This window comes from Porites lutea, chromosome 11 (genome assembly GCF_958299795.1).
Source record: "Porites lutea chromosome 11, jaPorLute2.1, whole genome shotgun sequence".
Taxonomy (NCBI): domain Eukaryota; kingdom Metazoa; phylum Cnidaria; class Anthozoa; order Scleractinia; family Poritidae; genus Porites; species Porites lutea.
The window spans coordinates 19,579,249-19,592,674 of record NC_133211.1 but is presented as its reverse complement, the minus strand read 5'-3'; the positions used below and the strand labels follow the sequence as shown (position 1 = coordinate 19,592,674).

The 13,426-nt window shown below is 41.3% G+C and overlaps 1 protein-coding gene across 1 annotated transcript; it reads right to left on the bottom strand.

Moving 5' to 3' along the window:
* Nucleotides 1–2,618: 2,618 nt before the first annotated feature.
* Nucleotides 2,619–13,426, bottom strand: LOC140952235 (glutathione hydrolase 1 proenzyme-like). Its single transcript, XM_073401665.1, has 7 exons — nt 12,990–13,426; nt 11,481–11,673; nt 10,530–10,834; nt 8,224–8,363; nt 7,475–7,662; nt 6,188–6,428; nt 2,619–2,994 (listed from the first exon to the last, which is right to left on the bottom strand). Exons 1-7 carry the CDS (start codon nt 13,159–13,161, stop codon nt 2,725–2,727), a joined length of 1,509 nt encoding a protein of 502 aa, XP_073257766.1. The 5' UTR covers nt 13,162–13,426; the 3' UTR covers nt 2,619–2,724.

The following is a 13,426-nucleotide window of genomic DNA, read 5'->3' as shown; positions in this document are numbered from 1 at the left end:
AAGAATCCCTAAAGCTTCCAAACCGTGTTTATTGAAAACACGGCCAAGAGACTATAAAGGGGACAGAGAGGGCATCCCCCATATACACCCTATTCCATAGGTAATTCGTCTCGAGTTATTTTTAACACCACAGATCTCAAGGGGGATTAGACAACAGCCAATCACATAGCGCGAATGTGTTCCGCGTGGATGACCCACGCTCAGAGCCACGCGTCCTTCACGAAATGACGCAGAACAAAATGGGGGAAGACGCGGAGAGCGATTTTGCTATTTCTTTTGTCGACGAAAACGACTACAGCGAGATTTCTGCGAAAGCTGTGTCAGCGAAACCTAAATTAAAAAAGAATCGCCCTTCCTCTCTTGTATAGAGCTAACAGTAGAGCAGGGAAATCCTTAACACACTGAATATTCTCTCAGGATCATTTATAATTTACAGTTTGAAGAGAGCAATTTCTGGTTTGATGTTTATTTTTTTCAGTCTTTATAGCGATTATTCCTACCCACTTACTTTGTCAATTGTAGGCGAACCCTCCTAAAGCTGAATTTCAAGGGACCATATTCAAGCTCAGAAAGAGAAATAAAATTTCGTCGTTGCTTATTTACGTCCTCCATAAAACGCAAAATTAGGCATTTTCACGTCGTAGTCGTGCAAAAACGGGAAAGAAATGAACAAAAAAGTGTGTTGCACGTGCGAAGTTGTTGTTTTGCTAATTAAACCTATTGTTTTTTTGACTTTCTAGTTGTCGTCCTCCCTTAATTGTACAAACGACCGGTTTCAATAGACCATTTTATTATTTTATTATCATTTTATTAAAGCACTGAGGTTACGACAACTTCGAGTTAAACTGATTTCACGGGTTATCAAAGAGTCCAGCGATTCCTTTTTCCCAGGTGAGCGCCGACTCATTTCGCTTCAATATTCAGGAATGCTCTCGATCTTTTTACGCTTTCATTGCCTCTCGCCCGACATGTTTTGCACGGCGTTTGGTCATGCGAAACCTCCACGAAACATCCATGCCTCGCGCGAGGTAACTTTATCCCGATTCTAAAAATAACTCGAGACGAATTACCTATGGAATAGGGTGTATGTGGGGGATGCCCTCTCTGTCCCCTTTATAGTCTCTTGACACGGCCTAATTAAAGCCCAGTGAGTAGAGCGGTAGAAGCTGGTAGAGAAACTCAGATGAACTAAAGGTAGCAATATCTTCTCTTTTTAACCATATACAGGGTTCCTGCCATATATAGCTAGTTTAGTTAATTTATTATTTATCGTTGTCATTTATCGCGTGCATTTCCACTGAACTTGATAGCCATATTTATAGGAATTAAGCACCATACAGAATTACATTTACTTTGATCCAAAGAACGATTCACAAGAGAGCGAGCATGCGAGCAAATGCAAAAATTTGGGGAGCACGAGCAAGCGAGCACTCGTTTAAATTTTGCGAGCAGTTAAAAATTTTAATGGACCATTCATCACCCCATTATCAAACTGGCCTATTAAATATTTTGAAAAAAAAATTGTTGGTACCACAAAAATGTAAACCGCTCATCGCCAGCCAACCTTCACACTTATTATGGCTTCTTGTCGAAAAAGACTAAATAGTGAAAATGTATACCCTGTTTAATCAAGGTTCCAAGACGCTGAAAACCATACCCTGCAGCGGCACACACCCGATGAAGGCCAAATAATGGAGTGGCCCTAGGCCTCCCCTCCAAGGAAATGGCCATCTCTCTTCAACCCATATCTAGCCAGCGAACGTGCCCTACCTATGTCTCTATTATGTCTTTCTCAAAAAAAGCGCCTGATCTCAGGCGAATAGTCAATAAATTCACTAAGTTGACGTTTCTACAACGACCAGCCCTTCAAAACGGCAACGGCCACTTAAGTTCGATCAACTTCCTACCAGAAAATAAGGCCAACAAATAAAAATAAGGCCAACAAATAAAAATTACGTCAATTCTTCCTTGTATTTATGTTAATTTTTATTTAGTTCATAAAAATCCTTCCATTACCACGCAAGGGGTCCCTTTCGCGCGTGACTCATCCTACACAATTTTATCGTATATTCGGCACAGCTGCCTCTGAAAAGACGCATCGGAGCTTTGCGGACTAACTTAAGCCGAAAATTTTTCCCCAAATTGTTTGTTAAAACGTACAATTATAAATTCGTATTGAAACTGATATATTTGAACTGTTTACATTTTTACTGCGAATCCTCAGGCGATTAGCTAATTTTTGGGTGTCCTGTGCTTAGTTTCTCACATTATTTTCGTAGGACTGTAATTAAAGTGGCCAATTAAGACCTAAATCACAAAGAACTCCTGATGTTAGGACTCCCTTGTAGTCCTTTATCCAACAACTATTAATTGACCCAATGAAGAGTCTGTAATTAGCAACAAGTGTGTGTCAGTTCATTGTTTCTCAGATGATGTTTTACTAGCCAGCATCTCCTCGCACATCCTCGGAGACCAAGGGGCAGTCAGTCGGGCCTGTGCTTGAAAGCTTTTGTCGCGCCTTTTCTCCCTGCCCGACTGACCGCCCCTTGGTCTCCGAGGATGCTCCTCGCAGCATTATATTACACTTACAATTTGTAACGTCTAGTTATATTTTACAATTTCCCTTTTTAAGGATGGAAGAAATGCTCGGTATTGAAAAGATCCAAAATATATCGATCAACAATGTCAGGTTAGACAATTAAACTAAAGAATAATATTCTAATATTAGAATCCATCAGGCCATCCATATTTTCTTGGGTCACTTTTACCATAAATTTCTTCATTCTTATTTCGAACTATTGCCTGTACAGCGGCATAGGCATCTTCGACTGTAATATTGTGTTTGCGGGCTCGCAAACCATCTTGAATTCCCCGGGAGATGGTGTAAGGAGGCTCTTCGATGATGACTGTTTTTGGAAAAAGTTGGTGATGAACTCGCGGATAATCAATCGCGTTGGAAATACCACGTGACAGCCAAAGCTCATTTATAACAGCCTGCAAATTGTAAAATTATATTGCTTTCCTTAGCGAAGTGTTCTTAGGGCATGGGGGACCCCAGGTAGGTGAGGTAACGCGGTTAGGTGGGTAACGGGAAGTTCGATGTCTCGCTTGATGGAACGCTTCTGTCTCACACAACGAATCTGAATGCCTATGTTTTAACTCCCGCTGTACGAATTTGTGGAGTCAGAGCACCAAGAGAGAGAAAATATCAACTTTCGGTTGCCACGTCTGACTTCTGGGACGTCAACGTTCTGGTTGCTAAGGTTCGCTAATCTCTCATTGCAATTTGATCACGTTTACATGATAAGCAGGGTGACCATAAGACAGATTATATAGACAGGCGGGTTTGTACCTCACCTACCTGAGGTAACCAACTCCATGTGAACAGAGCCTTAGTAGTCGCCTTCGTGGTCACGCAACGCTCTTCCTCAAGAAGACTGAGAGAAAAAACTGATTTTTAAAGGCAAATCAAATGGTAAAGTGTATTTGTCCGATATTCTGGTTTGTAGCCCAAAATCTCCAGGGGAGCTTACCATTTAAATAAGCCACCGGGGTGGAAATCTTGTACATAAACATAAAACTTTATAAAACTAGTAACAGTTGACACTACAGCTGCCCCTGCTCTGTATATTGTCGGTCAATAGTGTTCTTGCTCGTTGTGCAGCTCTTTGAACGGTTTCGTTCGATTTACACAGCTTTGATCAAAAAACATTCTCAGTTTCGAGAATAATTTATTTCTCTTTCACTTTTTACATTCAGTTCATTTTATTTGCCTGAAAGTAAGCCTTAGGAATTAAAAGGACGTTTGATCAATTCACGCTCGCGCATTCTAGTTTTATTTTAAACTTTATAGCGGAAGGACATCTGTGAGCAGGGAATAAATCAGCACAGAATTTGATTGTCGGCGAATTTCTCAAATGATTTCTGTAATCGTCCATCGTTCTGCTAGTGATAAGCTAGCCTTTGTTCACTCGTCTTGCTTGTTTGGGACTGAGTCTTATTCCGGTCAAAGAGAGAGAAAGAGTATCTGGCAAGGTTTCCAACATCCTCGGAGACCCAGGGGCAGTTAAGCGGGTCGGGAGAAAAGGCGGGACGAAAGTTTTCAAGTACGGGCAAAAGAGCCCCTGGGTACCGACTCTCACCGAGCTATTTCCAAAAATTCAAGCGGATGCCGGCTCCTGATTGGGCACAAAAAATGCTTTGTATTATAGTGCCCAACCGGCGAACAGTTGCTCCTGAGTTCTTTTCGTGAGTTCGTACACGACGGCTATTGTCTCGCCACACTTGCCTGGTTCGTTCACCAAGCTTGTGCGTGCAAGGGAAACTTTTATTTTCTACTTTCCTAACCAGAAACGAAGGAACTACCCATGAGTCGAAAAAACGTTTGGGATGCTATCAGCAGGAGCAATTCAATTTCTGTTTTTGACTCATCACAATATATCGTAAATCATAGGAAGTTTAAGATGCGGCGGCGACGAGAAAGTCAAATAAGCAAATTAGCTTGACAAGGCAAACAAAAAAACTTTGCACGTGCGTCACACTTTTTTGTACATTTCTTTGCCGTCAACTGCACGACTTTCCTTGAAAATGCCTAATCAGTCATGTTTTGTGAAGGACGTAAACAAGCAATGACAAAATTCATTCTCTTCATGAACTTGGATAAAATTGATAGAAATTCAGCTCCAGAAGAGTTCGCTTGCATTTGACAAAGTAAGCGAGTTGGAATAATCACGATAGAAACTGAAAAAATGTGAATTCCCTTTTCCATGCGACGTTTTCGTGGTTGTCAGTCGTCGTGGTATCTTTTAAAAACACCCTAATATTTACGCAAGACGTGACAGATGCAAGCGTGAATACCTGTTGTAAGCTCAAGCTTGTATTTTTGGATTTAAAGCGTCTTTACTTTTCGGGCAGACAGTATTTCGAAATCAGATGGGGATTTTATATCAAACTGAAAGTTTCCCTTGCACGCACAAGCTTGGTGAACGAACCGGGCAAGTGTGGTAAGACAATAGCCGTCGTGTATGAACTCACGAAAAGAACTCAGGAGAAACTGTTCGCCGATTGGGCACAATAATACATGCATTTTTTGTGCCCAATCAGGAGCCGGCATCCGCTTGAATTTTTGGAAATAGCTCGGTGAGAGTCGGTACCCAGGGGCTCTTTTGCCCATACTTGAAAACTTTCGTCCTGCCCTTTCTCCCGACCCGACTGACTGCCCCTGGGTCTCCGAGGATGGGTTTCCAATCAAAGATTTTTGAACTCGTGTCTGGCAAACTCTCCAAGTGTTCATATATACACAGTTATAAGCACCTTATAACTTCATCTGCGCTTAACGAGTGTCTTTTGGTCCATAACTTTCAAAACAACTGCTCCACAGAATCTCACTGATAACACGTATCGCAATATCGAGTATCGAAGTATGACTGCACAATAAATGTCACAAAATCTACCTAAGTGGTCCCTTCGGGATTTTCTGTCTTTACGTCATCCTAACCATTTCGTACTTGCGGACGCAAACAATAGAAACGTCATCATTACCTACCGATTCCTCGAGGCCCCTGTTCAAGCAAATCGAGATTTTTTTCTGGCATATTGACTGTATATTTCAACTGTAAGTACTTTCCTTAATATACGCGCGAGCTACTGGAGTGCCTCCTCGGGATTTCGCCTTCTGGGAGAAATCCCTGCGGGGGCAATAACTAAGATAGTACGCGCGTTCTGATTGGTTAAAAACCTCAAGTATGGTTTATTGTGCCGGTAAACTCATAGAAAACTGAAACATGCGTTAATTTATAAAAGCAATAGACCACACTTCCTATGGGTTTACCGGCGTGATAGCCTACTTAGGATGTTGGGAGAACGCGAGAAAAGTTTGTAAATCATGAGCCGATGGCGAGTGATTTACAAGCTTTTCGACCGCCTGGCCGCGTGGGTTATCACGCCGGTAAACCCGTAGAAAGTGTGGTCTATTGCTTAAATAAAAGTAGACGTGGTGGGAGAACGACCAGCTTCAAACTATATCCAATTCAGCTGAACAGACTTAAAAAGAGTGGAAAGATTGCATTGCCTCAAATCACAGCCCATACTTTCTAAAGCTTCCCAAACGGAATGGCGCGAACCATTTGACAGAATTCTATGAACGGCGCTGTAAGGTTGCACTCACTTGTAGGCAGATGTAACTCACCAGAGAAACAGCTGTGGTAATCAACGGTCCTCCAGAGGCTCCTGCAACCAGTCTTACTCGGCCATTTCTGTCCGTGAAAATGACCGGGCTCATGGAGGACTGAGGTCTTTTTCCGGGTTTAATAAAGTTACTTTTGGAAGGTTCGATCTCATCAGGGTTGAGCTGGCCTGGAGTCGAGAAATCTCCCATCTCGTTGTTGTAGGTAATTCCAGTTTTAGTTGAACGGTATTTACACCCAAAGCTGTCAAAATAATCAGTTAACACGGCAACAAAGCACTCGAGTTTGGCCCAATTTTAAGGCACCCTTGTAGCTTAAATAACATAAATTTCTGCTTATGAGCCCTGGGATTATACAACTTCGCAAGGGGTCTGTTAGGAGGGCTTATATCCGAGGGGGCTTACAACCGGACCAGGGGCCCATAACCTGGAGCGAGCAACGTCCATGTACTCGTGTCACCACATTTTCACGGACCAGTTTATTTTTAGAACGGTTTTGGCGCGAATTTAGAATAATATCTTTAAAAGTCCCACAAATCAGTCAGCAAAACCTACAGTCCTAAGAATGAGAATTTTTACATTTTAATGACGTTACGTTTTCCTTTTTGATATCTTATACTTCGAATGCGTTGATATAGACGTGGCGGAGATTCCATTTTCGCGAGAAAAATTCCCCTAAAAAGTGTCTAAAATCAGTATACCGGTCCGTTAAAACCCTGTGACATAGGCCTTGTATGGGAGTTGCTCGCTCCGGGTTGAGCGCTCCTGCCGGACTAGGAAAAGCATTTCACGAACAGAGCTACATAGCAGTGTTTTAAATTTAAGATTCAAAACTTCATAAAAAACGAATTCATTTCAATACATGCTAGAGGAGGGGCTTACAACCCGGTGCATTTTTTTGTTTACAGGTAGATACGCCTATAACTAGGAGGGCTTATAAGTTTACGGTACTTTACTTACACTTTACAGTGACCTCTGGCCGGGTACGAGCATCAAAAAAAGAGATCAAGCAACTAAGGGAACCGATTGAGTTTTGTTCCTCGCTGTGTAGCTCCCGGTATTGAAAGTTGAAAATGTTTTTGCTCAAATTCAGCAAGGTGTGGCCGGTCAGTTCTAACCAATAATGTTTGCTTCGATCTTTTCACACTCCATACACAAGGCAAGCACTCGCTCTTTATATGGCCGGTTACGTTAGCGCACGAGATACCAGGAGGGGAGGGGAGAGGGAGATACAATTGAAATTCTGCGTGTCGTTCCGTATGATGTCATGCTTAGAGTGCGTATACTTACTAGTAGTTTATGGTAGACGTCAGGGCTACAGCATCGCCATTTGGCGACAAAACAGACAGATGAGAAGTCCCGTAGTCTTTTGCAAACCTAAAGTTTCCGTAGTATGAAGCGTTACTGTGGGTTTGGTTGTCCCAAATTTTTTGTCGCAATGTCTCGGCAAACGTTTGGTTAGTCATCTTGGAAACGACCTGTAAACAAATATGCATTTAAAATAGTTTAAAATAGTTAAGGTTATTCCTTAGTTCTGCAGTGCACATCCTCACTGCGCATAATTTCACGCGGGATTAGCACGCCCTCATTAAAACATGGCAGCTTTTGTCTTAAGACTGGAGCGACCTAGAGAGATAAATCTTCATTTTCTCTTAAACAAGTGTGGTGAACTATCATTTTCTTTTTCTATCTTTTTTCCATCTAGCAGTAACTTTCTTTCTCTAGAATAAATGTACGCTAATTCCCGGTGCAAGAAAAGAAACAATTGGCGGTAGCATGTTTAAAGCATACTCATCATATTGGTATTTTAACGAATCATTGCTTATATACAAGTTGATCCTGCTCCTAAGAGAGTATATATGGGGACTCCTTAATTTTATTTCCAAAATTAAGTTCCACAGCTTAAACAACCAATCGGTAAACTTTGACAAAAATCCCCCTACAGGTTCTATTTCAGAGGAATGAATTCAAACGACACAGAAAAGAAAAAAAAAGACTGAGGAACACATGGCACTGACATCTGTCGTTATTTTACCAACCTCGCTCATACCGCTGACAAAGGCCGGGTCGCCCAGCCTTGCTCTCCATGAGTAACCAAACTTAAAAGCCTCGATTATGCGATGATATGTCAGGGAAGACTTGGCTGTGCTGGCACGTGATTCTGACGTCATATTGTAACCTGTGAAACACAAGGATGTCCATAGGGTATTAGCTTTTAAGCTCTGTACGAGACAAAGAACGTTTCCTATTGGTCAGAACTGACAGGCCACACCAGATCAGTCGTAAGAAGAATTTCAATATTAATCTGGACTATTCAACCAGTTCAATTAATTCCTAAATAATACGCATAGCAGCGATGGGTTTTAACGAAAATTTCGAGAAAACACTAATAAATTATTTCATTTTCAAAATATGACCCGTATGGCCGACTAGTTCTGACTTTTGGAAAGCGTCCTTTATTTATTTGTATTTTTGAACTAACCTATGTATACGATTCCGTCTACTGTCTTTATCTACCAATCACATTTTATCTTTTATATTTATGTATAGCCTGAATTTCATTACTTCGAGTCGTTATTCTCCCTCAGTAGCGTCTGAATCGAGCGGCCGTTAATGCCGTCCAGTGACGTCACTACTCTTTGACCTTTGCTTTAATTCATGCAAAAAGTAAAACACGATTTTCAAGTGGCAAACCGAGAAATATTGTTTGGAAATGTCTGCATGATACAGAACTGCTTTATTTTTTTCGATCGTAATTCATGTTTAACGTTCAAACTATCAACTGTATGCAGTACAACGCTGAACCGGTTGTACTAAATTCTATAATCAAACTCGGTCGCAATCACGCAATGAAATAAACACACACACGGAACACTTAGTTCAAAAACACAATGATTTGCTTTAATTGAAAAGAAGCTATTTGGTCCTTAACGAAGAAAAAAAACGAGGAGACAAGAAAGAAAAGCTAACAGAATCATTACACTTGACGGTAAAAATAGCAAGAAAGTCGAATTATAACATTGATCTCAGAAAACTTCGCGTAAACAAAATCACCGGCCGCCGAAACCACAAAGCGGCTCTAAATGAAAAACCTACCGACTCTCCGCAATTATTCTTCATTCGCAGTTCAATTTAGCATTTCAATTTCAAAGGCAAGGGCAATTTTGCTGTTTAAGATCAAGATAAAGTTTATCGAAATGTTAGAACTAAACGAAAGAATACCAGGGACGATGCGATCCGCTGAATATCAAGCGATAATCCCGCGAAAATTTTTCATAATTACACATAATTATGCGAATGTTTAGACAATCAACCAATCAAAATTACTACCCGGTTTTCAGGTAGTGAGTGACGTCACTGGACGGCATTGACGCCGGTCGATTCAGACGTTGTTGAGAGGAGAAAACGACCCGAAGCAATCCGACGAATTTCAGGCTAATTTACGTATGACTCTTCATAAATTAGTATAATCTTTAGCAGATTATACACACGACGGGTGTGGAGTTACTGTTCCACAATCAGCTTCACCTCTTTTCTTGTACAATATTTCCTTTTTGAAAGAAAAATCAACGATAAAAAAGTAACACGACCTTTCGATGACTCCATGTCATCATTATCAAATGCGAAGGAAAATTAGCATGAATTGGTGATATATATACTGAAAAAGAAAGTGTCGGGAATATGTAAAGTTAAATTGAGGCGTGAAAATGGAGCAAACTAACAATTAAATAAAAAGTTTCGCCCGGATGGAGTTCGCTTGAGCATTTTTAATGTAGGTCTTTTGTTTCTGATGATAAGCATTTCGAAGATCAAACACTCAAGCTTCCCTCGGCATTTCTTGAGGACCTTAAAGTTTGAGCTAAGATTCATCATATTTGATTATTATAATATTCCTTTTAATTATCATATTCTTTTCGAAAAAGCCAAACTAAGTGTATCAAACGCTTGGTAGCCGCTTAATGGAGGTGACAACTATAGGAACTATCACTGGGATGGCCAAAGGATGGTGGCCACCGCTTGAAACTTTGATTACTGGCCGCTTAATAGAGGGTTGCCGCTTAACGGAGGCTCAGCAGTAATTAAAGCGAAAAACTGGCTATAAAATCAAATCAGAAATCTTTCTTAGCTCCTAAGTTCTAAACTACTGCGGAAATCGTCTTTTTCTAAAATTGCATGTTTTTCTGGGAACTTGACGTCACAATTTTTGTTCTCTTGACTGATGGATAGCTAGACTAAAAGAGAGTTTGTCTAGAGCTCACGACTATAACACATATCATTACATTAGGCCATTCCCAAAAGGGACGACCGTACAAAACAGATGTACAAATGAAATATCCGAAACTACCTTTCAGAATGTTTAATATCAGAGTTATCACCGGTCCGCTAGATGGTGGTGGCACTGTGTACCATGTTATATCACCCAGTTGATTTACTAACGCCTTTTTTCTGATGACCTTGTAGTCTTGTAAATCTTGCAAAGTAATGATCCCACCCCGTCTCTGAATGTCTTGTACAATTTCTTCGGCCAGTGATCCTTTGTAAAAGCTCTTGGGGTCGTCACGTATCTTCTCGAGTGTATTCGCGTATTGTGGGTTGGTAATGTTCTCTCCTAAATTTTTAAGGTTTCCGTCTTTATCAGTTAATATCTCCCTAAGAACACATGATAAAATATTTGAGCCTCCTACTTTTAAAAAGAAAGTAGAGTTTAGGTTCTAGTAACTGGGTTATGAGATAAAATCGAATAGAAAAAAATGTACCCTAGTCCCAAGGGCTTAATACTCCTTTTTAAATCCAAGGGGATGGTGGCCGGGTGAGAGGAAATGAAACAGGAAAACACTGGGGACGACAGACACGAAACACGAAGGATGGCCTGCGGCACAGACGGAACTAAACTTCTGGCTCAGTCCGTCTGCCAAACAGCACCTAAATTCTTGTTCTGGACCCTCACCAGTGTGCCAGGATTTGAGTACGCACCATGATTGGGCTGTTAAAAAGACCATTGTCGATTTGCCAATCAAGCTACTGAAGGGAAATTCGAAACGCATTTCCGGTAATTCGTCGAGTCCGTGGGGGACCAGAACAAGGATTTCGGCGCTGCTTGGCAGACATTACTAACAGGGGTTAAATTACGTCGTCTCTGACGCAGGCTAACGAAAGATCGAACTTGCCATGAGTAAGTATTACGTTTTCAGTGTCCCAACAGAACTGTTATTACAGTTATACGACTTCATTAATAGTTCCTGTCACCGTGGGTCACTTGATACCCATAAAAGCCCTGAATCGTAGTTAAACTTACCTCAATCCAGGATCTTTTTTGACGCTGTCTTTCTCTTTCAACATGGTCTTGTAGAGCGCAGGGTTTATGAGGAATCCATACTTGGCCTTATCAATTGCTGGCTGGACTAACTGTTTCCAAGGCAACCGTCCATATGCTTGCCAGGCTGTATAGTAACCGCGAACCTCGCCAGGAACGCCTGTCGCTAACGTGCCTTGGGAGAAAAGCGTTTAAGGTTATTCCTTAGGATTGCAGTGCGCTGAGCAGAATTTCAAGCGTGATTGGCACAAATGCATGAAAACATGGCGACTTTTGTCTTAGACTGGAGCTACCCAAAGAGGCAAATTTTCATTTTCTCTTAAACAAGTATGGTGTCCTATCGTTTTTTCTCTAGTGGTTACTTTCTTCCTCTACAATAAATATAAACTAATTCTCAGGACAGAAAAAGAAGCAATCGTCGTAGACGAGTTAAAATCATGTACTCGTAAACATAATCATATTGGTATTTAAGGAATCATTGCGTACAGGCAACTTGCTCCTGCTCCTTAACGAGTATGGGGACCCCTCGATTTTATTTCAAAATTCAAATTTCTACAAATAAACAACCAATCGGTCAACTTGTTCTTGTCTTCTGCTGAGCATCGCAGGGACACGAAACTTAGCTAATCAGAGGACATGCAGTCCCCAAATTTTCTTAGTAATTTCCCAAGATAGGACACTCATATTGACGTTATAAATATGGTAACCCGGCCTCTTGCATACCAACATACAATCTATTCCACAATGGTAACAAATTTAGTCATTATTTTGTCTTCATGACAATTGGCCCTCGTGCCATGTCTTGACTAGGAGAGCAAGGGTGCCGCAGTGGTGAGAGCACTCTCCTCTCACCAATGTGGCCCGGGTTCAAATCCCGGTTTCGACGCCATGTGTGGGTTGAATTGTTGTTAGTTCTCCCCTTTGGTCTGAGAGGGGTTTTCTCCGGGTTCTCCGGTTTTCCCTTCTCCTTAAAAATCAACACACTTCCAAATTCAAATTCGATCTGAAAAGCATGGACACGTTTAAGCGAGTTCAGAAGAATTCCTTAGTGCTTCGTGGATAAACAAAATTCAATTCAGGTTAAAGTTATTTTCAATTCTGCTGATGCAATCGAGGAAGGGAGGACTATTTAACGTATTAAGCAATATTTCCATCATTTTAAAAAGGTGCGTACTTCAAGCGAAAATAACTTTGATATACGGTGGAACGTTTAGTCGCGGCCATAGTATATTTCGCAAACAAATTGTCAGTAAATCCTTTGAAGGAACGGAGAAAACGATGAAACTGTTATAACTGACTGTTGACGTACAATTGAGGGTGATTGCTCATTTTTTTCTTTAAAAAACGTACACGCGGGTACACTCTGGATAGTCTACCCTCTGGTAAGTAATAACAGTGCGACCCAAAACTCTCCCCCGCTGCCTGAATGAAGTCAGTGAACAAGGCTAAAGGGATTGACGTTTGCCCCAGGAAACAGTTGTGCACACTTACTATTAATTTCCTTAAAACTAGCGTTTTTAAACATATCCTCCTTGGCTTTTTCTGGAGCAGTTTCTCTGAAATCAAAGACCTCAGCCGACGCTCTACTCCGATTATACACAAGCATGAAGCCACCACCTCCGATCCCTGTGGAATGCATATTGATTACTCCAACGCACAACATCGTAGCAATCGCCGAATCAACAGCCGAACCGTTTCTTTGAAGGATGTCCGTGCCAACGTGAGAACACGGTCCAGCGTCCGAAGCCACGGCTGCATGCTTGTATGGCCCTCCTAGAGATGGATGATTCTGGTTGATTTCTTCCAAAGGTTTTGTCCTAGTGAACCAATAGGCAAGAAAAAGGCCCACAATGACGCATGCAAGCACCCAAAGGGAAGCGACGATGATTCGCAAATTTCTTTTTCTTCTGAAATCGTACGAAGAAGTA